At 52.3% G+C, this 27,947-nt stretch overlaps 2 protein-coding genes across 3 annotated transcripts; both read right to left on the bottom strand.

Annotated features, from left to right (window-relative positions):
* Nucleotides 1-1,291: 1,291 nt before the first annotated feature.
* SLC30A2 (solute carrier family 30 member 2) lies at nt 1,292-7,163 on the bottom strand. The gene is made up of 7 exons (XM_045545916.1): nt 6,949-7,163; nt 6,243-6,389; nt 5,416-5,569; nt 4,545-4,719; nt 3,374-3,479; nt 2,112-2,246; nt 1,292-1,646 (listed from the first exon to the last, which is right to left on the bottom strand). Exons 1-7 carry the CDS (start codon nt 7,160-7,162, stop codon nt 1,501-1,503), a joined length of 1,077 nt encoding a protein of 358 aa, XP_045401872.1. The 5' UTR covers nt 7,163; the 3' UTR covers nt 1,292-1,500.
* A 6,829-nt stretch (nt 7,164-13,992) lies between these two features.
* Nucleotides 13,993-26,652, bottom strand: TRIM63 (tripartite motif containing 63). Of its 2 annotated transcripts, XM_045545915.1 has the most exons (9): nt 25,962-26,646; nt 24,883-25,055; nt 21,726-21,894; nt 20,822-20,917; nt 19,455-19,688; nt 18,715-18,737; nt 18,254-18,378; nt 15,905-15,976; nt 13,993-14,567 (listed from the first exon to the last, which is right to left on the bottom strand). In XM_045545915.1, the coding sequence occupies exons 1-9, from the start codon at nt 26,118-26,120 to the stop codon at nt 14,548-14,550; spliced, it is 1,071 nt and encodes a 356-aa protein (XP_045401871.1). In that variant the 5' UTR covers nt 26,121-26,646; the 3' UTR covers nt 13,993-14,547. The 2 variants fall into 2 exon arrangements, with proteins under 2 accessions (XP_045401871.1, XP_045401870.1); XM_045545914.1 differs by lacking the exon at nt 13,993-14,567 and having other exon boundaries at nt 15,544-15,976; nt 25,962-26,652.
* Between the last annotated feature and the right edge of the window lie 1,295 nt (nt 26,653-27,947).

Here is a 27,947-nt window from a genome sequence, read left to right as displayed (position 1 = left end):
GGAGGAAGCAGCCAACCCCTCCTCCTCCCACCATGAGCCAGGGCAGAGTCAGGACAATCTCAGTGCTGTCCCTGGGGAGGCTGGGAAGCCCACCTGGCTCCTCAGCAAGTTCCCTGTTTCCAGGATAATAAAAGCAACCACTCTTCAACAACTACCAGGTACCAGGCAGACTTTGGCTGCCTGGATCCAGTGAGGTAGGTGTTAACCCTCTCATTCTACAGATGACAGTAAGAAGCAGAGAGGCCACTTTGCCTAAGGATACTTGCTTGTAATGGCAGGGACAGACCATGCCACACAGGGCTCCCTGATAACTGGGCATGTTGTCTTGATGAGTCAGGACAGGTCTCCCCTTGCATCTTGTAAACACAAGCCACCCCCTAAGACAAGAATCTTCACACACAAGCCCCAGGAAGCTGGCGTCTCCCTGCTAGCTGGCCCCTGGGCCAGCTCCTCTTCCTCTTCCATCCACAGGCTCCCACTGGGTCAGGCCAGAGAGGCGACAGAGCTGGCCCAATCATATCTGACTTCAGGCTCTGCCATTCCTGGGACACTCTCAGAACAAGAGAAGAGCCCGGGGGCTGGGAGGCTCTTGGCCTAGAGCTCAAGCTGAAACCACTATCGGCTCCCGGTGCTGGTGCGGTATTGGCACAGCTTCCTGGGCTGGGGGAATAAGGTAGGAGGAAGCCAGCTCCTTACCTAGTAAGAAGCCTCCCCCTCCAGGAAAGGGAGTATCTGGCTCACAGCTGAAGTGACTAAGGCCCAGACAGGCCTCAGGTGCCCCCGGGCTCCCCACCTCAGGAGGACTCGGTATGGGAGTGTGGGGGGCCCCCACAACTCTGGGCCCCACGGCCTCCTTAAACCATATTGTTATTGGCAGAGGGAGGGGACTCTGTCCCCGAACTGCTGGTTTGGCAGTTTTTGTTGTTATTGTTGTTTTTAAGAGATGGGGTCTTGCTCTGTCACCAGGCTGGAGTGTGGAGTGAAGTGGCACAATCATAACTCACTGCAGCCCCAAACTCCTGGATTCAAGCGATCCTCCTGCCTCAGCCCCCCAAGTAGCTGGGATGACAGGTGAGCACCACCACCCCCAGCTCAGAGCTTCTTTACACTCATAAGGCAAAGGCCAGACAGGCTGAAACGGGAATTGAGGGAGCCCTGAGGCCAGCCTTCCTTCTTGCTGTCCCACATTGTGCCACACTGCCTTTGCCACTGCGGGTGGTAGGACAGCATTAGCCCAAACACAGCCCTGACAGGAGCTGACCCAAGAGCTGACCCAGGAGCTGGAGGAGTGGGGTCATGCTAGCTTGATGCCTGCCCAGTCCCCACCCCAGGGATGGCTGTAGTCAGACAGGCCAGGAAGAGCCTATTACAGGAGCAGGGCCGCCGAAGTCAGGAGAGGGACACTGTGATGCAGCCAGGGTAGGCAGAGTCCTGGCTGGGCCTGGGGGACACTCAGTCCTGCCTCCTGCAGGTCCTGTCCCTGCCCCAGTTGTCCATTCCTCAGTCCGAGGGGCCTTGGCATGCCTGACAGTCCTTCATGTCCTCAGAGTAGTCCTCGATCTGGATGGTCATGGTGTGGAAGTGGAACCTCCCCTGCAGGAGGGTGCTGGCCGCCTTCAGCACAGCCTGGGCGTCTGCATTCTGGGCTGGGGGCCAAGAGGACATATCAGAGGAGGCACCAAAGAACCGTTTACCCTTCAAACCATCCAGAGCCCAGGTCTCGCACCCCACTCCCAGCAGACAGGATGGGCGACCATGAACATCAAGAAGCCCCCAGATTCCACTGCTGTGCCAGGCCCCCTCCACTCCCAGACCCAGGACATCCCTGAAAAAGCTGGCAAAGCATCGGCCTTAAGGCCCCACTTCTACCACTTATTAGCTGTAAAAGCCTGGGCAAGTGACTTTACTACCCCACCCCACGCCCAGCCTCAATGTCTGTGGATACATGAGTTTGTGATGATCAAATGAAATAATGTGTTTAAAGCGCTCAGCACAGGGCCCGTTTGACATATGGGCCCTAAAGCATCTGGGGTCATCTGGACCCACTGGGGATGGCCTCGGGCCTTTTGCAGCCTTTCTCCCTCACCACCCTGGGCGTCCCAACCACTCACCAATGGCGATGTGGACAGACAGCACCGGCTGGGCCACAGTCAGGGCCCAGATATGCAGGCTGTGCAAGGCTTCCACCCCCTCCACCGACAGCAGCAGATCCCGCACGGCTGTGAAATCCACGCCTTTGGGCGTCCCTGAGGATGGCAGGGACAGGGGCTGAAGGAAACGGCCCCTCCCATTCATGCCCGTCACTGCAGGGCTGGCTCCTGCTCCTCAGTGTCATCTCCTCAGAGAAGACCACGCTGGCCAGCAGGTCCAATGTTGCCCCCACCTTCCAGACCCCCCATCATGTCACCTGTTGTGTTCCTCTTCACACTTAACACTCTCTGAAATTATTTGTTAATTGGTTTATTGTTGGTCTCTCCCTCTAAAATGGAAACTCCATGAAAGCAGGATAGTCTGTTTTGTTTACTGCTGTATCCTCAGCGCCTAGAACAGTGTCTGGCCCATAGTAGGTGCTCAATAAATATATTTTTGAATGGAGGGAAGGAAAGAATAAAACTGGAGGATCCCTGGACCCACCCAGGCACAGTCATCATCTGTATCATCACTTTTTTATGAGTCAGCCATATTCTTAGAGAAAAAGCTCTGAAAAAGCCAAGCACTCCTGCTAATCCCAGGCCAGCACCCAACGCAACTCCAGACTGACCCTAACCATGCAGTGACCCATGACCCTGACCAAGACTCAAGGCCCTAGAGCACAGGAGAGTGGTAATTCAGGGCAGACCATTCTCCAACCCCTTCAAAGTTCAGCCATGTCCTCAGGAGTCAGGGGCATGGTTTGGTCCCTGAGATGTAGGAAAGGACTGCGCTGGAGTGGATTCAGTAGCCTTGTCCAAGACTTACTGCCCTTTTCTGAGCCTCAGTCTGCCCACCTGTGCAATGGGAAGCATAATCCTTCCCCTTCTCTCTTCCTGAGAGAAGGTGACTGGAGACTGAGGAAGTGTACAGGGTAGGGCTGGAGCTCCAGGTAATACAGACACCGCCCAGAAGCCACCTGACTAGGCAGGGAGGACACATCCCAGCAGGGGAAGAGGCACCCTCGGGGCTAGGAGGAAGGGAAGGTATGGACACTTCCAGGAACTGCCACACCCGAGAGCCCAAGCTCTGTGCCAAGATCAGCCCAGGGTCCCAGGAGATCTTCAGGCCTAGGCCGGGCTCCAGACCATGTCTGTGCTGGGATCCCCCCAACACACATTCCCTATTCAAGGCTAGAGCGTGAAAGCCAAAAGCAGAAAGGCAGCCCCAAAGCCCAGGTTACCTTCCATTAGCACCAGGATCACATCTCTCAGGATGGTCAAGGTTGTCCCCAGGACCAGGATGGAGAAGAGGAAGGTGCAGATGGGGTCTATATACTTGTACTCTGGCTACAGGAAGAGGGGAAGGCAGACCTGGGTTCACGACCCAACTCCTCAGCTTCCCTTCTCCCCTCCCACCCCGCACTATGTTGGGGAGAGGGGCTCTCTCTGCAGGATGGGCATGAGCCTCACCCTGGTCCTGCCTCCAAGTTTTCTACTCTATTCCACATCTGGAAGAACAGGCAGGACAGACCACAGGTGAGGATAAGGCACAGTCCCTTCCCCTCAAGGGGCTGAGACGTGGGCAGAGCTAAAACGAACCTTAGACACCATCTGGTCCACCATCCCCATTTTATAGATGGAGAAATTGAGGCTCAATTAGAGCAAGCAACTCACCCAGCATCACACGGCTAGCAAGCAGGAGAGCAAGGCTGCAAACCTGTCTGCTCTTTCCACTACCTACCCCTCCATACCCCTATGTGATGGGCAATGCCTGGGCTTAGGCAGCAGGCAGTTCTTTTTTTTTTTTTTTTTTTTTTTGAGACAGAGTCTCGGTTTGTTGCCCGGGCTAGAGTGAGTGCCATGGCATCAGCCTAGCTCACAGCAACCTCAAACTCCTGGGCTTAAGCGATCCTACTGCCTCAGCCTCCCCAGTAGCTGGGACTACAGGCATGCACCACCATACCCGGCTAATTTTTTTTTTCTATATATATTTTAGTTGGCCAGATAATTTCTTTCTATTTTTAGTAGAGATGGGGTCTCGCTCTTGCTCAGGCTGGTCTCAAACTCCTGACCTCGAGCGATCCACCCGCCTCGGGTGCTAGGATTACAGGCGTGAGCCACCACGCCCGGCCAGCACTCAGTTCTGGGTTTGAATCTAGCTCCACAACTTACTAGCTGTGTGACACTGTGCAAGTCACTGAACCTTTCTGAGCTGCAGAAAACACTACTGCCTCCCTCTCAGGTTGTGGTGAGGATCAGAAGTGCTGATAGTTGGATAAATGTTCCTTCTCTCTCCCCACCCTTTTGCCCAGAACTGGGAGGGAGCTAGAATCCGGAAAGGGCCCGTGCAGAGATGAGCCCAGATGGTCTGTACTCCCCTGCTCCCCGCCTCCCTCTGTCCCCAGTTCTGACCTTGAAGTATAAAATATAGGCTGCCACCAAGACGCCCACGCTCTGCAGAAAGTCCCCAATCACGTGGATGAAGGCTGCTCGGACACTGGGGTTCTCCTGCTGCTCGCTGGCGTCGTGGCTGTGTGCGTGGCCGTGGCTGTGCCCGTGGCCAGACTGGTGAAGGATCAACCCCATTCTACAGAAGTGGAGACAAAACCAGGGGGCTCACTGAGGTAGCAGGTAGAGGTCATCCATTAGGGCTGGTCTTCCTGTGGGGCAAAAATTTCAAGTCCCCGAACCCCGTGGGGGCTCCTCACATACCTCTGGCCATGTGAGGAGCCCAGCCCATGTGGCCTTGGTTCAGAGAGCCACAGGAGAAAGTGCTCCGCTCCACTGCCACGCCAGGTCTGGGCACAACAAAACCACAGTGCCAAATCTGAGCATGAGGGCATTATGGAGGTCACCTAGTTCACCCTATCATGTCACAGATGGGGAAACTGAGGCCACCGAGCAAGGGAGAGAAACACACCACTGCCTCTCACTGAGACCAATTTCAGGCACATCAGCTTGAAACAGACTTGGGTTGTGCCCCTAGGGACATGTGCTCCTATAACAATTATACTCACCCCTCCCCACTTCAGTAATGAAGCCTCCAAGGTTACTCACTGACATGTATGGGGGAGTGGGTGGGGTTGATGTGGCCCTAGATTTATAGCTCATGATGTCCTTGGCCTAGGCCTGAGAAAGGACCCAGGTGTTCCAGGTGCCAGAGGTCAAACCATTAGGGAAATTCTGTCCCTGTGGCCTATGCCGAACTGTGGCATGGCCTCTTGCCACTCACTACAGCAGACACGGTGCGGTGTAAGAGGCAGGAGGAGGGGGCCCCACTCACATGATGTTCACAGCCACAGCGCAGCCCGACGTGATCAGCATGGTGGCCCCCTCGATCTCATAGTTCCCAGAGATCAGCCGCTCTGCAGCCAGGTACACCAGTACCCCAGTCACGACCCAGATGGACAGCACAGAAAGCAGGGCTCCCAGGATCTCTGAGGAAGAACCCGACAGCAACCTTGGCATGGGCCCCAAGGCTGGGGAGGCTGCCCCTCCCCTCATGATCCCTCCCCCACAAGCAAAGGCAGGGCCTGGGTCTGATGGGGCTCTGCTGGTGGTATGGCTGGCCTGGTTGCACCTCACCCATCACTCACATGTCTGGGAATGTGAGAGCTAGAAGGAACTGAAGAAGTTATCTGGGTTCACCCATTTCGTTTTACGTGTAAAGAAACTGACTTATTAAAATATATACCTTTTGCTCCCACATGGAGGAAAGTGACAATGCAGCCCAGAGGTGAACTGAGGAGAGGTTAAAGCCTGTATCTTCCAGCAGGCTTTGCTGACCTTTCCCGCCACCCAGAGCTGATCCATGGAGCTACGTGCAGCGTCAATGCCACTGTCATTTGTTCCTGAAGTTTGGCCACTGAATTTCTCAGGGAGGAGAACTCCACTTCCCTGAAGACAGGGAGCTTCTAGATGACTGGGACCAGGCCCCCCCATCAGACTGGGAGCTCCCAGAGGACAGAGGTCCAGGTTGACATCCTCTTCCCTTATCCAAGTCACCCTCCTGGCCTCATTCAGGGATCCACCCATTACAGCCACTTAAGAACCCCTGTTCTGACCCACCCTCTCTCCCAACCCCATCTCCAGTCCAACCAGGTTCCTCACCAGCTCGCTGCCAGCCGAAGTTCATGGTCTTGGTGGCTGGCCGGGAGGACATCCAAAGGGAGAAGAGGCTGATGAGCATACTGGCAAAGTCAGTGAGCAGGTGGGCTGCATCAGTCATGATGGCCAAGCTGTGTGCCAGGTACCCACCTGCAGGGACAGGGCCAGGAGGGTGGGGGGGTCCTTACCAGCTCCCCAAACAGCCAGCTCCCCCAGACTGTGTGTGCAGCAGGGAGACGACAGGCTCTAGAAGACACACTGGGTTGGAGATCTCTACACCCATTAGCAGTACAACCGTGAGCAAGTGCCTTTTTCTCTCTGAACCTCAATTCTGCTCTCTGTGAAATGGGCCAACAACATCTACTTATAGGGTAAATGTGAAAACCGAGTTCAAATAGGGACCAGAAAGCATAGTAGGTACTTAGTAAATGCTCTTTCCTTCTAGGAATTCAGGACTTCCCTTGCCTACTAGTTGTGTGTGATCTTTGGCAAGTTACTTAACGTAAACATGCCTCAGTTTAATCATCTGTGAAGTAAGGAGAATAGCAGCACCCATATGGTAACAAAGGTTGTTAGAATTGCATGAGATAATGTGTATATAAAGGGCTTAGCATAGTGAGAGTTCAATAAATAGGGCTATTAGTGTTAATATTACCGGGAACATCCAGTCTACCCATGTGCCAAATGAAATTGGCACAAAACTCCTTACCAATGACTTCTCCGATCATGAACACCAGGCAGACGGTGGAGGCCACATAGAGCTGGCGCCGGGCCCGCTCCTTCTTGGGGTCATACTGACTGCCAGGACTCTTTTGGGCATGGCAGTAATGGTTGCTCTGGGCAGCCAGTTCAATGGCCTGCAAGTCCAGGCCACGTCCAGGCACAGGGATCCAGCCAGCCCCATCCTGCCACACAGTGGCCATGTATGACCTGGCCAGAGAGGAAGGAAGCAGGAACACAGCTCTGAGATGGGGCAAGGAGGGCTGACTCCAGTCTCATCTCCCCCTGAGGCCTTGGTGTCCAATGTGTCCAATGGGAAGAACAGCTAAGGACACTCTAAGCTCAACAGCCCCTGAGGAGTGGTCAGAAGGTGAGACGCCTGTGTTCACAAGCCTGTGCTCCCTCCTCCCGGATCCCTTCCAAGGCCAAGAGGAGGCAAAGACCTTGGGAACTGGCCAAGGGGTGGGCTGTCCAGTCCAGCAGAGAAGGAACAGAGCTCAGACTCCAGAGAAGACCAGAGCCCCACTCCAGTGCACTTGGGGACACAGGGCCTCCCCGGGGGAGGACTGCCCAGGGGCAAAGTGCTGGGCAGGGCGGAACTCCAGGTATTGGACTCCTCCTCTCTCCCCAGGTGAGCAGGGGTCAGGATCTGAGCTCAACCCTAGGGAGGGACGATCCTGGGACCATGGGGCCACGGTCAATTTCCTCTTTCCCCCACCTCACCCCACCCACCCTGCGTGGTCCCATTTCAAGCCGCCGCCAAAACCAACCACCACTAGGATGGCAAACGAGGAGGCGCGTCTGATGCCGCCCAAAAGCCCGCCCCTTCCCACGCGGTCGCCTTACCGGGCTCCGGGCCTGGCGTCCAACAGGTGCTGCTTCTCCGTGGCCTCCATGCAGCCCCGCGCTGGCTGCGGGCAGCTGCGCGCCGCGGCCCCGCCGAGTGCACCCTGGAAGTTGCGCGCGGGACGCCCCGCCACGCGCACCCGCCTGCCGGGAGGGCCCCGCGCGCCCAGCGCTCCCGCGCCTCGGCTCCGGCGTCTCGGCGCCCGCCTCTGCACCCCGCGCCCGCCCGCTTTATCCGGCCCTCGCCACCCCGTGTGAAGCGGCCCTCCGCGAGTCGTGTGCAAAAGCCCGCGGGGCTGGGGGAGGGGGCGGCCGGCTGCAAAGGGCGCCCCGGCGCTGCCCCTGCGCACCCATCCCTGCGCGCACCGGGCCGAGGAGCGGAGCTGCCTGCGACGAAAAGCCCGGCAGCCTTCGCCCAGCGCGGCTTGGAGTTGCTGCGTGAGCACCGGGTGACCGCTGTGCCCACTCTCCCCGCGGGGTGGGCCGCGCCCCCACCGAAAAGTTCTCGGACTTGGTTGTAGAAATCCGCTTTGGTGGTTCTGATGGCAGGAATGTGGCTCCTCGCCTCAGAATAGGGGCTGCTGAGGCTACTAGGGTCGTGTCCCCCCCTCAGACTGGACGCCGCCCTGGGCTTGGTCACATTTTCTCTCTCAGGCTGGAGACTCCCGAGGTGGGCTGGGTTCTTCCCTTCCGGTTGGGGGCTCCTGGGGGCGGGCTCTGCCTCACCTCGGGCTGGCGCAGTGTCCCTCCCTAGGACTGGCTGGGACTGACCGAGCCACACTGGCCACTGAAGCAGCGCCAGTTCCTCTTCTGCGCCCTCTGATTGGCATCTGGAGTGACCAGCTTTATCTCCACCCCTACAAAGAACAGTGTCGTGGGCAGAGCTGACCACCGCCACCATCCCTTCTTCCCCTCCCCCGCAACAAACAAATGCTGGGGAGATGCAGGCAAAAGATGCCTTGAGTGGTGGTACCGCCGGGGGAAGCGCCATGGGGGAAACACGGCGGTTCCTGGGGGCCGGGGCCTGTGGTTCCCCACGCGAGCCTCTGACAGCTGCCCTCTATGGAGAAAGAACCTCCCTGGCCGGTCACTCCATCATCCCCAGCGCTCTTGGTGGCCAGAATCACAGCTTGGTGGTATAGCCCTCCATAGAGACAAGAGTCTGAGGTGCAGAGTCTTGCTCACGCCACTGGGGACAGGAAGCGGCTCTTTCAGTCTCTCCCTCTATGGGAGTCATCTTGTTAGGAGACAGGTGCAAGGAGTGAGGCTGGCCAGGACATGCCTCCTTTGCTTGGGTCCTCACTGAGCGCCTCCACCTCCTCTGGACTTTTGAGTGTGAAAAACCTCCGACTTCACAATTTTCTTAAGGTATAATCTAAGCATCAGTAGGCTCCACATTACCTGGAGAAGATGTTAAAATGCAGGTTACAGGTGCCTGCATTAGACCAACTGAGTTAGAATCTCTAGGTGTGGGGCCTGCATATTTCTGAAAATTCCCAGGAAGTTTTCTGCACAGTCAGGTTTGAAGACCTCTGCAACATAAGCTCGTGCAGGTCATCTCAGATGTATTCACCTGATCTCCCCACTATATTATAAATTCTTCGAGAGCAAGGATGAATGTTATACTGATATTACATTTTAGCTCAGCTCTGAGCACCTACAGGGCACTAAATACTTGTGAATTGGATTGAAATAAAGAAGTAAACAAGTATAGGGCTGGTCATTTAATCAGATAAGAGTAAGTGAGGGGAGGTGCTACTCACAGGAGTTTTTTTGCTGGGCTTCAGTTTCAAACTGCCCGAAGCTCAGATTCCTGTTTTATAATTTATCTGAGGACAAAATGTTTATGCTTGGCCCATGGGTTGCCGTCATGCCTGTAATCCCAAAGGGAAGGATTGCTTGAGACCAGGAGTTCAAGACCAGCCTGAGCACCATAGCGAGACCCCACCTCTACAAAGTGAGGACTGAAGGAAATTCGAAATATTACATTTTATTCCAAAATATGGCATTTTACCATGCCCCACTGACTTAAGAAGCCCTAAGGTGTTCTGACCTCCCCCCACCCCATCATTCTCCCAAAGCCCTTGAAGTTTCTTTATCTGCCTGAGATCTAGACCCACCTGGGAGTACAATTGTTCTGTTCTTCCCCTCCCTGGAATGTGACCACACCTCCTTAGACTACTGTCCCACCTCTCAGACTCACTTAAATTCCAAACAGAACTATTTATCAGTTTATCTTTGTTCCCATCCATTCTTTCTCCCTGGGAATGCTTTAGTGTCCCTGAGCTGAATTCCTCTTCCCCACCCACCCTCGCTTCCTAACCCATTTCACCTGTACCCACCTGAAAGGTATATAAGCTTCGGAACCCTGCTGGGGAGTTGAATCTTCATTCTGAGGTTTCCTATGTATGTACGTTAAAATGAATTTGTGTCTTTTTCCTCCTAGTAAAAATAAAATAAAATTTCTCAGGTAATTTTGAGGCCTGGGAACTATTAGGTCATTCTACATAGGACCTCCTGGGGAATCTCTGAAGGAGCCGGGTATATAAGTAGACCTGGCATTTTTCATACACACATTTATAGAGCTTTTACAGAACATTTTTTTCTGTAAAAAATGGTCTCACAGTCTGTCACCCAGGCTGAGTGCAGTGGTGCAATCATAGCTCACTGAGGCCTTGAACTCCTTGGCTCAAGTTATCCTCCCAAAGTGCTAAGATTTCTTTTTTAAGATTGGCTTTGCTGGAACTTTTTCATAGGGAATCTCTACCCGAGGAATTTTATTTTAAAAACATAGATTCTGACATTCCATAGCCAGAGTCCAATTAATAGTTCTGGGGTGGGGCTGGGGAATCTGTATTTTTAAAATCTTCTATGTGTGATGCTATTGTGGAATTATTGTTCATTTTTTATGTGTAGTGGTTATGATTTAAAGGGAACTTTTATTTAAAATATTTAGGGATAAAATAATATCTGGGATTTGTCTTAAAATAATCCCAGTGGAGGGCATGGATAATGGTATAGAAGAAACAATTATGTCTGTCAGTAGCTGTTGAAACTGAGTGTTGAGCGAGTGGGGTACGCTATAACTATTCTCTCTATTTTTCAATATTTTCAAAATTTTTCAGAATTAAATGTTTAGGGAAAAAAAAAACTTTCGTGGTGATTCTGGTGTAGCAGCCTGTGGAGCTACGTTCAAGATTCATGGGAAGAACCCCCACAAAGCCAGATAGCCAGTTTTCCTCTCTTGCAGCATGCTCTTGAAGGAAGCTTGTTGTTTTGTTTCATTTTGTTTTTTGAGACAGTCTCGCTCTGTTGCCCTAGGTAGAGTGCTGTGACGTCAGCCTAGCTCACAGCAACCTCAGACTCCTGGGCTCAAGTGATCCTTCTGCCTCCACCACCCAGAGTGCTAGGATTACAGGTGTGAGCCACCACACCCCGCCCTTACCTTTCTTAAGTGTTCCAGTTTGCCCTTCCTGTGGCATACGAGAGATCCCCTATTTGCAATGAACAGATGCCATCCTGGAATTTAAACTTTAACTGATTATAGAATCTTGACTGCTCTCCTCCCCATTTTTAGTGACAAGATATGCGACTGATATGCCTGTTGCCCATGTAATGGGTAACTTGGAGAAGTAATCTGGAGATAGAATGTGCACAAGTTATGATACTGATTCTTGTGATTTCAAGGTGAGAGAAATCACCTGTCTTTTTGGCCTTTAGTCTTCTATGGGAGGATACTTTAGGAGATCAAACTATAAAGGAAAACAAGTATGTGACTATCAAAAACACAGGATAGTGGCTACCCCCAAGCAGAAGGAGGAGCTGTGTTGGGAGGCAGGCATGGAGGGTTTCTGGGGGGGTCTGGCACCGTTGTTTTTCTTGACCTGAGTGGTAGTGACACAGGGTTTCATTTGACAATAGTTTATTAAACTCTACAACTAGTTTTGTGCACTTCTGTGCGTATGTGTATATATTACACAATTTTTACAAAATTAAAATAAAATGCTTCAGAACTTGAGAAGGACGAGAAATGAGAGCAAAATCTGATTTCTTGCAATTCAGAGTTAGGAACTGAGTTAGCCACAGAAAAATTCCCAGACGTGAAAATGGGCAGAGCTGCGAGGGTTTAGAGCAGTGGTCCCCAACCTTTTTGACACCAAGGACTGGTTGCATGGAAGATAGTTTTCCACAGAGGTTTCTAGTTTGCAGTGGGGTTTGGGCTCCTGTGAGGGTCTGATGCCACTGACCCACCTCAGGCGGGTGGGAAAGGAAGCCGGCGGGGCTCAGGCGGTGACGGGAGTGATAGGGAGTGGCTGTGGGTGCAGGTGAGACTTTGCTTGCCCGCCCCTGGCCTCCTGCTTTGCGGTCAGGTTCCTGGCAGGGCCAGACCCTTGCTGGTCTGTGGCCCAGGGTTTGGGGACCACAGGTTTAGAGCACTGTCCTAAAATGAATTCCACACAACACTAGTGCTGGAGAATGTCATGTGAATGAAATCAGTTGGGAAGTGCTGGGTTAAATATTCAATCCAAAAAAAGAAAAACACTGACGAGATTTAGGGATTAGGCAGTCTTCCAAGCCCCATGAACTTCATGGTCCTTGTCTAAAGGTAATTAGCTTTCTTTATGGCAGGACTGCCCAGAGTCCTTAAGTTGCTACCCTGTTGTGAAGTCTAAAAGGTGGGATGGGCTCTGCAGTGCTCCTCAAATTTAGAAGCCCCTGGTGTATCAGACCCGGTCACCGTGCTGCCTCAGATCGGCTCAGCCTCTCTCCCGCCCTTGGCCCCTTGCTCAGAGAAAGCCTGTGCCAGCATGGCCCCCATTGTGTCTGCTGAGGTGGGGGCCGCAGCAGCTCCTGCACCCTCACCCAGCCCAAGAGGATGGCATGGAGCCTCTGGCTCCTCCTGCACCTCCAGACTCAACTGACGTACCCCCAGTGGGGCCAGCGATCCAGCTTCCCAGGCAGCTGCCCAAAGCGGCCAAGTGACACCATATGGAAGTGAAGGGAGAATGAACACTCTGGGAGGCAAATTTCAGCTCTGAGAGACAGGGGATAGGAAGGAGCCAGTGGACAAATGTCTCCTTTTGCTTCCCAGATGGACTGTTTCGGATAATGTGTTCTCTATGGCCTGCTGAAACATCTCGTATGACCGAGCACGCAGCCAGGTCTTTGGTGAACCTGTGACCCCCTCAGTCGTGCAACACCTTGTATTTGCTCCCCTCCTTGCCGGCCCCGCTTCCGTTTCCTTCACTGTCGGCCCCAGGGGCGTATTTTGTAGGGTCTCATAAGACAATACCCCCAAAAGAAGGTCTGAGAAGCAAAAGTTTCTCTCTGACCTTCTCCTGCCTCCTGTCTCTGGCCCTTCATTCTCCCCTAAGGCCAGCCATAGAAACTCTAATCCCTCTTCCCCAAGGTGGGTCATAGAAACCAGAACCCCTTTTCCCCAAAGCCAGCCATAAAACCTAAAAATATTACTCTAAAATTTTCCCCACCTTTCTGTGTAAAAACTGAACATTTTAAAAATGAAATTATCTGATCTATCTTGTTTGATTGTAGGTCATAGGACCTCCATTCCGGAGAGGGTCCTGCCCACACCCGGAAGGAAGGAATGCTGCTCAGAGAGGCCCAGAAGAATCCAGACAGACAGGCCTTGCTGGGTCTCCCCACTCAGTCTGTTAGCATCAGATCATACCTGTGTGTCCAATCATATTTCTACATGGCTGTCTGTACTTTATTGAACCTAAACATGAACCCAAGAACAGTTTCACCTGTATCTTTGGGTCTTCATTCTGAAGGCTCCCATGTCATGTAAAACTATGATCAAATACATTTGTGTGCCTTTTCTCCTATTAATCTGTCCCTTGTCAGTTGATTTTCAGGGAACCTTCAGAAAGCAAAGAGGAAATTTTCCCTTGGTCTCTACAACCTCCAACTAAAGCATTTAAATTTTGCCTTGGGCTCTGTTTTCTGGAGAACCAAAGCAATAACATATTGAATCTGTTATTTGAGGATCATCTTGGGGCCAGTTTTCTATGGCGCTCACATGGGGAAATGATGATTTAAAGAACTCCCTTGGTGGGACATAAGCCTAGCCTGGACATTGCCTTCTACCTCCTACCAGGCCTTCTGTCCAACCCACTGAACTCTCCTCTCCAGAAAAAAGGCTGAATGAAACCCCAGATCCTTTGAATAACAGGAAGAGAGCGTTGTGCATTTATTAAAACAACATATAACAAACCCAGTTACTATCCCGTGTGTTGGGGACAGGCCCTGAAATACAGTACATCATCCCTTTCTAGGCCTGTGGGTGCTACCCAGTCCCCCCACCAAGGAAAGGAAGTGGGCAGCTCCATCAGCCTGGCTTCCTTCCCTTCTTTCTGACAGTCGCCAGTGACACAATGACCTGGCATTATCATACAAAAATTCCTTTACAAAAAGCACCAAGTTGGCATACATATACAAGTATATACAAAAATCACATTTTAAAAATGTACAAAATATTTCATTTTGCACCAACATAGAAAAGTGTCCTGTGTGATTGTTTCAAGCACGTTTCCAACTCCGGTTCAGTGGCTGCTGGACACAGCAGTGGGGGTCCTACTCTAGTCCCTGCTCTCTGAGCAGAGAGAAGACACACCTTCCCATTGCCCCTCCGGGGGCCCCGACCCCTCCCACCCTGGGCCTGTCACCAAGGCAGCCGGGCCCATCCCCACCCTCCCCAGTCTCTCTGCATCTAGAGGGTCTCTCATTCATCCAGCTGGTGTCCTGAAATAAAGCAAAAGACACGAGGCGCATGGTGAGACAGGGCCTCAGGAAGATCCAAGGCTTGCCAAGTTACAGTGACAAATAAAATCATCCAAGCTCCAGTTCCTGCCTGGTCCCTTCCTTTTGCAATGAAAACAATTTAGCTGCTAAAACATTATGGATGTCATATCAAGCACAAAACTCCAAAAGACTACCCTATATTTTTCAGCTGGATTGGAATTTAGTTCTAGTAACTATGGCTTGAAAAATAACATTTGCAAACATGCTAATTAGCAAACATGTCCTTCCAATGCGCCAGACACTGTGCTAAATGATTATCGAATTTACTACCCACTACAACCTTTTGAAGTCACTCCTATTATGCCCCATGCACAGATGAGTGGCCCAAGACTCAGAGAAGTTGTGGACCGCTCCAGATCACAGCACTAGTCTGGGCTACAGCTGCGATTCCAGACCCAGGCTCTTAATCAAACTGCCAGCTCAGCAAACTCAAGTGCCTTAGGGGGGCCAGTAGATGATACCAATGAGTGAAGCAGGCAGGCGTGACAGTGGTGGGGCCAGGCAAATGGCCAGGCAAACTCATGTAAAAGGGACAGCCACTCCCCAGAGCCAGTGCTCCAGGACTGGGGAAAGTTCAAGCCCAGCATGTTTGCTCCTTCCAAATTTTCACATGAAGGTGAAAATGCAGATTCTTAGTGGAAATCTCCTTTTTTTGTTATTAATTATTATTATTCCTTTAAAAAAAAACTCCTAATTTTTAAAATGTTAGCAACTGATTTTTTAAAAATTTTAAACAACACCTCAGCGGGCCCAGCCCAGCTCATTAGGCCCCTGTCTTTGACTTCTGTTACTTGTCTTTGACCTCGGTTACCTGTCTTTTTTTTTTTTTTTTTTTTTGGAGACAGAGTCTCACTCTGTTGCCCAGGCTAGAGTGCCGTGGCCTCAGCCTAGCTCACAGCAACCTCCAACTCCTGGGCTCAAGGGATCCTCCTGCCTCAGCCTCCTGAGTACCTGGGACTACAGGCATGTGGCACCATGCCCGGTTGTTACCTGTCTTTGACCTCTATTGAGCTGTGTTGCTTCCCATTTAAGAAGATCATCTAGATGTAAAATGGGATCTTTTTATTATGAATAGTTTTGGGTTTTTTTTTTTTTTTTCCACTAAGGGTAAAGAGCGCAGGACTTTACCCTAAATAAGTTTAAAACACATTCTGGGAACAGGACTAAGCGTCATTCCCAATGTCTAGCACAGCACTTCACTCACAGGAGGTATCTCATGTTGTGGAATGAATGAAGGGATGAAGGAATGAATGAATGGAGGGAGATGAATTGCTTACCTTCTTCCTTCCCTTCTGTGGACTCTTCCTCTTTCTGATCTTCTTCTTCAATGAACTCTTCCTCTTCCTCATCTGTGAGCAAGAACAATTGTGTTAGGATGGGGCTGGTTTCTCGGAGGAGCTGCTGGAAGGAGAGGCAGGCTGGAGAGGGCGCTGCCTAAACACCTGCCCATGCCCTGGTCAGGGTCAGATGGCCACACAGGGACAGCAGTGGCTCAGAAGGTGATGGGCTTGCCAAACCCAAGCTGCACAGAGGCCCTGCTCCCGCGACCCTCTGCCCTCCCTCCGAGGACGTGAGGCTTTGTTTCAGAAGCAGCAGCACCTTCTGTCACCTGCTCTGCCTGTGAGCAGAGAGGGGACTTTGGGGAAGCACGCTCTGTGCTTCTGCACATCACTCAGTTAGACAGATAAACATCGCCTGGGGAGAAAAAAACTCCTTGATCATCAGGGATCAGAGTCCTGGTCTTGAGGGAACTTGCTCAGCCTTTGCAACCTGCTCGCTCAGCACCCTTACCCCATTTCCTCATTGCTTAGCCTCCAGAGGGGTGAACATGGGGTGGGGAGCACATCTGGGCCATCCGTGGTCCTTAGCTTTCTAAGCAGAACACAGGACAGTGACCAAGCTGCAACCCATGTCTTCACTTTCTCATCTGGGCTGTCACCTTCAAGCTCTCACAGGGAACATACTTCCCCACCCTGTCCCCTAGGCCACCTCCTCAATCTTTTGGGGCCCTGCAAGGGCCACCATAGTCAGAGTATTTGTCAAGAGTGTCTCCAAAACAGCCAAAATTCCAGCCAAATAACCGAGATCAGTGCGTAACCCAGGGAGTGTTATTGCTGTTTAATCGTGATCACGATTACTGCTCATGACAGCGTTTGCCGAGGACTCACTGTGTGCCAAGTGTGGTGCTAAGTGCCGAATATGCTTTGTCTCATACAATCCTCACAAGAGTCTGTGAGCGGGATGGCCCTCAGTGGGGTCTGTGTGGGCTACTTGCTAAGCTGTGTGGTCTTCGAACAAGTTGCTCAGTCTCTCTGAGCTTCAGTTTCCTCAACTACAAAAGGGCGAAGATGACAGCATCTATCTCATCAAGTTGTATTAAATGATAGCATTTATGTCAAGGGCCTAGTGCCTAAGACATAGGAAGTATTCAATAAATGGTAGCTGTTGCTACTCTCCCATTTTACCTATGAGGAAATTGAGGCTCAGGGAGATTAGGAAGAGCAGTGGAGGTCTTCACAATGCTTTGTTTACATGGTGCGACCCGCTCTTGAATATCTTAGCTTAGGGTCCGTAATAGTGGCGCAGATGATCTGCAGCAATGAATGTAGCCAAGTCCATTGGTATCTCCACTTTGGGATGTATTTTGTCCTAACCCATGAGTAGGGTGTATCTGGGGATCTGAGAAAAGACTTAATACCAGAAACTGAAGGAGGTGCCCAGAAGCATTGCTCTTTCTCATGCAAGCCCGTTTGGTTCTTGCTTGTTCCTGCGCGCACACACCCTTTTTCTCTCTCTCAGCTGGTCATCGGAGTATCACCTCTCAGACCAACGCGACAGTCAGCAACGCTGGATTTGTCCTGTCTTTCCCTGCTGCTAAATAGCTACCTTTCAGCTGCGGCAAATTAACGTCTTTGCTTCTCATTCAGTTCCTCGTTTGCCTTCTTATTTTTCCCCTTATTATTGCTGTGCTTACATCATTGCAATTATTAGAGGCACTCTATGGAAGAGTAATTATAACCAGAAATGAGGTGCCCGGGTATCATAAATGGTAGCGTTAAGAAGCTGAAGTTAAGACTACCCTTAGGCAATAACTAGTGTGTGCCTAGGACTCTACAGAACCTTTCTTTTTTCTCTCTCTTTTTTTTTTGTTTATTTTTTCCCCATGGATTTGCTTATTTTGGATACAGAACCTTTCTGCATCAATATCTGATGAGTTGCAACAGCACCATGAGGTGGTCATCATTAGAGGGCCCACTTCCAACCTAATTTTTAAAAGTTAGAAAACGAAACGCAGAGAGGCAGAGGGGGGCTTGCCAAAGGTCACACAGATAACAAACAAAGAACCAGGATTTGAACTCAGGTCTGTCTGATTCCAGACCCCATGCTATTTGTACTGCCCCAAGAGGCCTCCTGCTGTGAATTCACACATAATTTACTGAGCCACAATTATGCACCAGGCACCATGCTAAGCTCTGGGCTCTTCTAGAAGTTGGCTGTATGAGTTCAACTTGATCTCCAGGATCTTTGCTAGTGTATCTGCCTCCGCTGTGGGGCTCAGTGGGAGGGATGCTGGCTTTCAGGGGTCAGGCAGGCAAGTAGGCAAGCGGCACCACCACCTCCTTTACCTGTCCCAAAGTCAATGGCCCTCAAGGTATCCGCTATGTATTCCAAGTCCAAAGTGAAGTAGTCCATGTTTTCAAAGCCTGGCTCTATCTTCCCCAGCTGGCAGCCCTTGGAAGCTTCCACGATGCTGTGGGGGAGAGAGGGAGAGGCAGGGTGAGATCTCCGGGGCTCAGTGCAGGGAGGGGTGTCTTAGCTCCCACTCCACAAGCCCACGTGCCATGCCCACACCCAGGCCTTCCACCTAGAGGCTTCCCTGGAGGGGTGGAGTACTTCCTCTCCACACTCCTCTCCAGGACAGCAGAATAGATGGTCCAAGAAAGTGCAGTATGCAAAGGTCAGGAAAGCAAGCCTAAGGTGAGACCCTCCCAGCAGACCTCCTGCCCAGGTATGGGGGCCTGGACAGAAGTCAGCAGCCCTGGTGGGAACCAGGGCCTTGGATCACAGTCCCTGGGGAGACACTGACCTTTTGATGAGTTGCTTGGCACTCTGTGGGGGGAGAGAGAACAAAGGTTAGGATTGCAGAAGAGGTAACCCCAGGAAACCAGCAAACCGGCGACTCGGTGTTGCAGATGGACACTCAGTGCCGTTCCCTAGCCCGGTTGTGACCTGCTCCCCTCCCCGAGCTGAACAGGACTGGGATCTTTTTCCTTCTGTCTATGGTCTGCACAGGTCTCAGTCATCACCCTGGGACCCTCCCATTGTCCTGGCAGGAAGCTTGTGTTCTAGGGGTATCAGTTCAAACACTCCTAAACCCAGAAATCTCCAATCTGAGACTCATATCCTAATCGCCTTCTCATACCCAATGTCTAGCACAAAGCCTGGCCCACAGTAGGAGCTTAGGAAATTTTTACTGAACAGAATTGTGATGTCTTATAGCTGAGCCTTTTCCGTCCTCCCCAAAAAGCTCTTCTAGGGCAGGGCTGTGTCTGCTTCATTGCTGTGGCTCCACTTCAGTGCCTGGCCTATGGTTGGTGCTCGATTAATACTCTCTGTATAGGACGGTGTGTTTTGCAGTTTGCAAAACCCTTTCACAAACATCCTCTTATTTGATCCTCATCAAATCAGGAAGAGGAAGGTAGGGATTGTTACATGCCAATTTTATAGATGAGGAAACTGAGGCTCACAGGGATTTAAATGACTTGAACCTTAGACAGGGCTGCAGAGTCAAACTGACCCTGCCCAGGCCTGCCTAGTCCTGCTCACCAAGAGGAAGGTGGCCCCACCAGGCTCATCCAGGGACTGGATGGCCGTCTCCACCAGCTTCGTGGACTTGTCGAGCTGCTCCTGGTACTGCTGGATGAGGGCCTCTATGAAGCTGAGCTTCTCCTCCTGCTCCTGTGTGATCCGCTGCAGCAACTCACTCTTCTTCTCATCCAGGATGGCATACAGGACGTCAAACTTCTGGCTCAAAGTTTCCTTCACCTGGTGACTGTTCTCCTGGGGACAGAAATCTTGCCATCACATCCTGGAGGGTCCTTACTCCCTACCCACAACACTCCTTTCCAGGGACAGGAACAAACAACCTAAAGCTGGGAGAGATCTTACTAAACCCCGTTACAGAAGAGGAAGGCTTAACAAGAAGAATGTACTCGTGAGGTCTCACAGCTACTTAGCACATCAATGACATTCAGAGGCTGGTGTCATGGAGAACAGCTACCCCCTTCTTCAAAAATAGAGGCTCTAGGGTCACATGGCATGACATATTCTGGGCCTCCCATATGCCCCAAGTCACACTCTTCCCTCTGTTTTAGAACCAAGACTGGATTTGGGAAGCTCCGCATCCTTTGGTCCTAAGAGAGGTGGAAAAGCAGCTCCCCTAGTGCCCTCCTCAATTCCCTTCTCTCCAACAGGATGTTACATGTCAGTTTCCTCTCCTGTAGAATGGGTATAATAGTAGCTCCTCATCAGACTGGGAGCCTCTCCTGGGTGATCACAATGTATGTCGCCTTCCTTCAAACCTACCCTTCACCGGGCTCTTCGTCCACTAGCAGCTATCATGACCCCTCCCCATCTCATCTCCAAGTCCTCACCCCAGATGGAGATGCAAAATCATGAATGCTTTTTCTGGGATTGAAAAGTTCTCTTCTGCCCTCGACAGTTTTGCTACTCAGAGTTCGGTCTGTGGACTCAGTAGCTTGGGCAAACCCTGGGAGCTTATTAGAAATGCAGAATCTTATGCCTCATTCCAGACCTACTGGAACACCTGGATTCTAACAAGATCCCAGGGTGATTTGCATGCACTTTAAAGTTTGAGAAGTCTTGGTCTACTACAGCACACCTGAGCACATTGCTCAGAATAAATCCGGGGAATTATTGGTGGGACGCTCCCTGAGGTCAGGGACCAGTTTCCCATCCCCAGCACCTTGGCAGGGCCTGACAAACAACTGTGCTCAAGAAGCATTTGCTGAGTGAGTGGACAAGTGGATTAGTCCCTCCCCAGCCATCCCTGCTTTGCTACCATTGGCTCCAGGCCCCAACCTTTAGCCACAACCCCTGGGTGAGCCTTCCCCAGAGACCAGGTGGCACTGGGAGGCTTCCAGCCCCAAGGCAGGGCGTTTCTATCCCCTCACCTTGGTCACTCGACAGGAATCCTCCAGCTGAGTGATGATGGTCTGCACTCGGTCATTCCCTGCCACCAGCATGGAGATACAGTTACTCAGTTCAGTCTAGATGGGGGGTGGGGGGAGGTCAGGAGAGGAGAGACAGAAATAGCTTCAGGGCCTGCCCGCTAGGGCATGGCAACAATGGTGGCTCCCTCCCTCCCCTCCCTGCTAGAAAGGGCCTCCAGTAGGGGTGTGGCCCCTCTTTCTGGGGTGCAGCTCAGGCCCAGAGCAGAGGATATCAGAGAGATAGTACATCCCTGATTTTACAAATGAGGCCAAGAATGGGGAAGTGAGCTGCCTAAATACACAGCAAGGGACTGGCAGAGGAGGGGCTTGTTTCTAAGAAAGGAGGGAGAAAGAAAAGAAAGAGTCAGAGAGTTCTAGAAGAAAGAGACCAAGAGAAGAGTGGGGGTGGGGAAGAAAGAGTATGGAAAAGGGGGCTGCAGCTTACTACATGTACAGGGTGGTGGGACCCCACAGGCCCAGGGAGAGGGCTCTAAGCTGCCTTCTGCTGCAGGGGAATACGAGGTCTGGAAGAGGTGAGAGGCATGGGAAGATATATCCGGGGCCCAAAGTACGCTGGGATGGAGAAGCTATGGCCTGAGAGGACCCTGGTGGCCTGGCCCTGGGGTCTGACTTCTCCCCCGTGGCCACACCCAGGTGCTCTCAAGTGGCTCTAAGTATAACCCATGAGCTCAGCCACCTCCCCCAGGAAGGCAAGGGCTGCTGTCCCTGCGGCTTGGTAAGTCCCTCCAGAGGGACTATTCAAAGGGCCGGCTCAGCAGATCTACGAGGATCAAATCTACCTCCTGAATCATCCCGCCGTGCCCAGCAACCCCAGGCCAGGGGCAGAAGTGGCTGGAGCCAGTACCTTTTGTCCCTGGAAGACGTTCTGCAGCGGGGCCACCTCACAGGCCTTGTGGGCCCCAAACACCTTGCACATGGAGCACGTGGGGACCTCACACGTGAGACAGTAGATGTTGATTTTCTCATCTTCGTGTTCCTTGCACATGGGGTGGCTGCCCTTCTGCAGGGGCCGACTGACATGGAAAACAGTCATCAGTCACGGGGGTCCTGTGTCCCCGTCTCTGCCCACCCCACCAGCTCCAATCACAGGAGGCCACCCCAGACTTACACCCTGAACTGTCAGTGGCTGGCTGCCCCAAACCTTTTCTTTTCATTGTCAGGGGCCCCGAACCAGGGAAGCCAATGACACCTTACCTGTCCCCCCACCCTAAGACTCAATCTTCAGTGATGGAGTTAGCCTGAGGCTCTGCCAGCCAGAGGACACAGGCAGGGTCATAGAACTCCAGAGTCATTCCAACATGCCTGGAGGCATTTTAGAGAAGAGGAAACTGGGCTCCAGAAAGGTGGACTGACTTGCCCAAGGTCACCCAGCTAGTCAGGGCGGGGGAGGCCAGAGTTCATTTGCTCTAAGTATAGTCACCACAGCTCTTGGTTATTGCAGGCTGGGCTCCGAGCTAAGCGATTTATACTGATGGCCTCATTTAATTCTATATTTAATCCACCAGACTGTAACCTCCTTCAAGGCAGGGAAACTTGCCTGTTTCCTTCACCCTTGAACCTACAGTGTACAGTATCTGGCACAGAGGAGGTGGTAATTAAATACAGGTAGAAAGAATGAATCAATAGCTAGCATAGCAGTTAAGAATATTCACCGTGGAGTCAGTCACACCCTCTCTCTCCGGTGAAGCCTCAGCTTCACCACTTGCTAGCTGTGTGGCCCTGGACAATCCTCTGCCCTCTCTGAGCCATGAAGATGCCCCCAAGGATGAGAGAGAAGCAGTGTGTGTATGACCCAAGTCACACAACTGGTACGTGGGTAGCCCAGGGCTGTCCAACGGCCTAGCACAAGCCTGGACTCCTAGTCCAGGGGTTCTTCCCAGGGTCCGTGTCTCTTTCTTCCCTAACATGCGTTCTTAGAACGCCTTTCTCCCTTGATCTCTTTCTCCACTTAGGGTCCCTGGCATGTTATTTGTGCTTCTCTTGGGGCAGTGGTCATTTCCTAACCTAGATTCGATCTTTTGAGTCTAGGTCTCACCCCCCACCAACCTCAGCTAGACTCTATGCTCATTTACAGCCACGCCCTATCTCCACCACCCCTGACTCCCAGCTCCTAATGTGACAGGTAACAGGTGTCTCACAAACCTCGAATGGTGACTGCCCCCCGCCAGTGTCAACACCTCACCTCCGAACACTCGCATGACTCTTCAAACCCAGGATTTATTGTCCCCTCAAGTTCTTAAATAAGCCCCTTTCCAGACTTGTCTTTTGGCATCTGTGCCCAGGGTCCCCAGTCCCCAGTCTCTCTTTGCCACCTGCCTCCGTGCGCTGGAAAGGGAGCCCAGGCCTGAAGTGCTGAGGGTGAGGCAAGGGTCAGTACCTGTGCCTGCCACCCTCCCAGGTGCCCACCCTCCCCAGGCCAGGCTTCCGCATCTGGGTTCAAATCCAGATGGTTCTACCACTTATTCACTTTGTCATTTTGGACCAGTGAGTTCACCTCTCTGAGCTGGGGTTTCCTCTCAGAGCTACTGCAGTCATGGCAAAAGTTATCTGTAATTAATGTGTATTGCCCGGCACAGAGCGGACCTTCAATAAAGGGCAGCTGTCATTGTCATTCAACTACACAGCAAGGCCTCAAAGGGTTCAAACACAACATGCTCTTCATAGGTCGACATTGCGTGGGCTAATAATTGGCATGATATCGATTTTATTTGTTGTAATGATCAACAGTATGTTTGCATTTTTGCGGTGTTGAGCTCGAGCAACATGAGAGGCAATCTAGCATAGCCCCGTTAAGAATATTCCCCGTGGAGTCAATAACCTCTCTCTTTCAGCTTCTCTTCAGCTTCACACAGCCAGCTGTGTGTCCTTGAATAAACCTCCGACCCTCTCTGAGCCTCCATTTCCTCAAGGTAAAATGGAGATAAGAATGCCTTACAGGGTTACGGTGATGATTAGATAGGGAAAATGCCTGGAAAGGACTTGCTACAGGGCCTGCACACAGTAGGTGCCCAATAAATATTTGATGTTTTAAACATTTTTCATCAATATCCTCTTTGACAGTCACAATAACAGATCTTACTATCTCTACCCTTTTGCAGACATGGGAAAGGAAGCTCCAAAGCTTCAAAGACCCTACAATGCATTAGTCACAGAGGCAGATGAGCAAACACAGCTCCCCCGGCCAGGGAATTTTCTCCCTAGACCTGGCCCCTCACCTTCCCTTGGGCAGGGCACTGCCTGCAGGCAGGTGCTTGGTGAAGGTTTTGGATCATAAAGGCTGTGAGCTCAGCAGCCTGGGAGTCTAGTCATGATGTCCTGATTTGTAAAGATCTCCCCCCTAGCTGTGTCTCTCCCCACTTCGAGGCCAACACTGCACAACCTCCACCACTCACAACATTCTGCCTGCAACGGAGCTATTTTATTATTATTTACAGGGAGACTTGGAGCTGGATTGACTGGGTCAACTCTCAGCACTTCCACTTTCCACTCACCTCTTTGAGCCTCTGTTTCCTCATCTGTGAAATGGGGGTAATAAAAGTCATGCCTGATCCACAGGGCTGTGGAGGCACTAAGATGAAGCATTTCCAGGGCCTGGCACGTGGGAAAATAGCCATTGCTGTCGTTACAGACAACCTGGATGTGTTCTCACTGGGCGCTTTCTCTGCCGACCAGGGCCACTCAGCTGGCCCCTGTGCCTCTCTCCCACTCTCTCATCTCATCTTTCCCCCAGTCTCTGTCTCAGAATCGCTTAGGAAGGCAGCCTAATGACTGGGCCCCTTCCCATCCCCTGATCGATCAGCAGAGCCAGGGTTGGGGCCACGGGCCTCCGCCCCTGCCTTAGGAAGAGGAGAATGGCTCTCAGAACTGGCTGGTGCAGCTAGCCCAGCGAGGGGCCTGGATCCTGAGCAGGGGAAGGGGGAAGGAGGAAGAAGGAGCCTGGGAGAGCGAGACACAGCGTGGCTGGGCAGGAGGATGGCCCCCTAGCAGCCGGGAGGACTGACCTGGAACACTCCTGCTTATAGATGTCGATGATGTTCTCCACTAGCAGATTCCTCTGCAGGCCGTACACACCGTGACGATCCATGATCACCTCGTGGCGGCAGGAGGGGCAGCGGAAACGGCCTCCAGACATGGACATGGAGCCACCCCGGTTGGTCCAGTAGGGATTTGCAGCCTGCAGGTGGCAACAGTTGCCATCGGGCCTGGGCCACGTCCTCAACTCTTTCCCTTCAAGTCTCTTACTCTCTTTGCCCTGACACCCCAGCCGCTCCCCGTCAGGCCAAACGACCTGGAGAGCCCCATCTTGCGAAGAGAGCCAGCCCACTTCCACAGGGAGCACCCGAGAAGCAGCCAGGCCATCAACAGGCTTGGGAGTCGGCAGACCCGGGTTCAAGTCACCGTTACTCTCTGAGTGACTTTAGGCAAGTGATCTTACTCTCTAAGGCTCAGTCTGCCCACTCATGAAATGGGCATTACAAGTAGAGCAAGCTCCTAACGCTGCCACTTTAAAGATTAAATAGTGAGAGAACATTGTGCAAAGTGCCCCTGGGGAACCTTGAGTCCTGCTCCCAGCCAGCACATCCACTCCTGCTCTTTTCTCAGGGACATGGAGCCCCTCCTGCCCCCATATTGTGGGGAACTGCCTCAAAAGGGAAGATGCCTCTACTGCCCAGTGCCTCCCGCCACCCTCCTCCTAAAGCTCTGGGCCCCCTGCCACCTGGAGCTGGCTCCAGCCACAGCCACAGGGGTCTGGTTTCTCTCTCCTATCCCCTGTCCCCCACCCCCTACACTTATCACTTGAGGCGTTAGACTCCGGATTGGAGAGTCAACAGGGAGGGCGCTGAGGACTGGGGTGGGGGAGCTGTGGGCAGGGTGGGAGGGGAAACCCGCGTCATGGAGAACCACAGGGTCGCCAGAGCCGCCTCCCAGCTCCCCACTGCCCAGTCCAGAGGCCTCCGCAGGGGTTCCCCTCAGAGGGGAAAGAGCCGGTCGGTTGGAAGGCTAACAGAGAAGGGATTTCATCGCAGGGAAGCTGAGTAGCCACCTGGGGCCCCAGGACAAGGCCATGGCCAGCACTGACCTGGAAGATGTCATTGGCACACTTCCGGCAGAGGTTGTGCTGGCACGGCAAGATGACCACCGGCTTGGTAAACATCTCCAGGCAGATGGGGCAGATCAGCTGCTTCTCCAGGTTCTCCATGGGGTTGCCGTCCTGGATCAGGCCTGACTTATAATCCATATTGTGGGGTGGGGTGGGGGCCCACCTGGCTGTCTCGCTCTACGCAGACCTGGGGGTCTGGCCTTTGTCACAAAACACCCGGTTGGATCCCCTTTGCCTTCTGCTGGAGCCCGGATTCTGTCTTGGTCTGGGGCCCCTCTGATATTTATAGCTGAATCTTGGTCACATGAGCCCCAGGAGGGGACCAGCTGAGCATTCCAATGCCAAGCGCCTGGCGGGGCTTGAGTTTCCTCCAAGCCTGAAAGACTGGGCCTCTCAAATCACATGCAAAGATGAGCAATCACTGTCCCCCCGACGGGGGTCGTAAACAAGGACAGCTTGTTCAGAGGCAGGCTTAGGCAAGGGCTGGGGACCCAGAGTTTCCTCGAGAAATTGGTCTCCCCCCACACCTGGCTAGTGAGTCAGGGAGGGGACCCAGCAAATGGGCCACCGGGATTCAAGGGCTTAACAGCCAATGCCCTCTCACTGGCCAAAATCAGTTCCATCCCCTGCTCCGGAGTCCTGGCAGCTCCCAAGACAAGGAGCCAGGGCAGCCCCTCTCTCCAAGCCCACCCCTCCACCTCAGACCTGAGCACAGCATTTTGCCAGAGACCCTGGAGACCCTGCCTCAGCCAGCTGGTCCCTCTACCCCTTGGCCACTTATGCCATTTAATGCTGAAAGGGCTCCCTTGAGATGCAGTCCGGGCCCCTCATTTTACAGATTTTAAAATGGGTCTAGAAAAGGAAAGGACCTTGTTCACAGACACTTAGAAAGTAAATGGCAAAGCCAGTATCTTATTCCTTCATCACACATTTTTCTGAGCACTAGTATGCATCAGGTACCAACGCGACGGACGGATGAGTGATCTGTTTCCCTATTGAGATACTCACAGCCCAGGGAAGGGAGACAGACAGGAATAACGCTCACTGAGTGCCACGAAGTCCTGCCTGGACGCTTAGAAGTTAGCCAGAGGCTCTCCTTGGCTCTCGGCACAAATTTTAATTGTTCCCCATTTTTTTAGGACACCTTCCACATTGGCAGCTAGAAGTCATTAGAGCAGCTCTGATGGCTGTTTCTAAGGTAGAATCTCATGCAGGGGCCTTGGGGTCACCCACTTACGGTGCTGGGGCAGAAAACTGGGAACAGTGGCCCCAGGCCCCGGGACGAGCCTAGGAGGCTGTGGAACATTCAGGGGGAGTCTGCAGGACGGCAAGAAAGGGATGGCTGGAGCCACGAGACAAGACCTAGGGCAGAGGAGCCAACCTTGGGAAAGAGAGGGGATGGGAGGAGGAGAATCAGTCACAGAAAAAGGAAGAGGCCTTGAAAGCAAAGGCTCTAGGATATGAACTCAGAGATGCTTGACTCAGGAGCCCAAGCTCCTGGCATCTCTACTGAACTGTTTGGGTCAAGTCAACACTGCTAGGCCAGCCAGGGGTCACACGAGGATGAAGATTAGAGAGAGGCTACCCTGTGTTCCAGGAAGGTGGGCTCTCCACTGCCAAAGAGATAAACCACAGAACGTTTGAGCCTATCATGGTAATCACGTTTCCTTTTGCCTAATGATATGGCCAGTGAGACCCAAGGACAAGTCTGTTGGCTAAAGATAAAGGATTTTCTCCATAATAAAAAGTAACTTGCGCAAGAAGAAATCTTCATTCTTATCTTGTAATGGGGTTGTGAGACAGCGGGGCAGCTGCGGTGCAAGCATGAGGGGACAAGGCTGAGGAAGAAGTCGACTTCCTGAGAATGGCAGAGTGGACTATAGAAGGCACCTGAGTTATGGATGCCCTCATTGTGCCGCCAAGTCACCCAACCCTGGAGCTGCCTGCCTCTTGGCTACTTAAGAT

The sequence above is a fragment of the Lemur catta genome, chromosome 3, assembly GCF_020740605.2.
Source record: "Lemur catta isolate mLemCat1 chromosome 3, mLemCat1.pri, whole genome shotgun sequence".
In the NCBI taxonomy this organism is placed as follows: domain Eukaryota; kingdom Metazoa; phylum Chordata; class Mammalia; order Primates; family Lemuridae; genus Lemur; species Lemur catta.
Note: the sequence above shows the minus strand (reverse complement) of the source record. Positions and strands in the feature narration are given on the sequence as shown.

What these genes read in the sequence shown, in the direction of transcription:
- SLC30A2 (XM_045545916.1), bottom strand. Translation starts at nt 7,162, where the DNA reads ATGGCCACTGTGTGGCAGGATGGGGCTGGCTGGATCCCTGTGCCTGGA. An exon ending in CTTCGGCTGGCAGCGAGCTG is followed by an intron (nt 5,570 to 6,242) that starts GTGAGGAACCTG and finishes GTTCTTCCTCAG; the next exon opens with AGATCCTGGGAGCCCTGCTT. An exon ending in GATCCTGGTGCTAATGGAAG is followed by an intron (nt 2,247 to 3,373) that starts GTAACCTGGGCT and finishes TGCCATCCTCAG; the next exon opens with GGACGCCCAAAGGCGTGGAT.
- TRIM63 (XM_045545914.1), bottom strand. Translation starts at nt 26,120, where the DNA reads ATGGATTATAAGTCAGGCCTGATCCAGGACGGCAACCCCATGGAGAAC. An exon ending in TATAAGCAGGAGTGTTCCAG is followed by an intron (nt 21,895 to 24,882) that starts GTCAGTCCTCCC and finishes TTTCCATGTCAG; the next exon opens with TCGGCCCCTGCAGAAGGGCA. An exon ending in ATTCCTGTCGAGTGACCAAG is followed by an intron (nt 19,689 to 20,821) that starts GTGAGGGGATAG and finishes TTCTGTCCCCAG; the next exon opens with GAGAACAGTCACCAGGTGAA.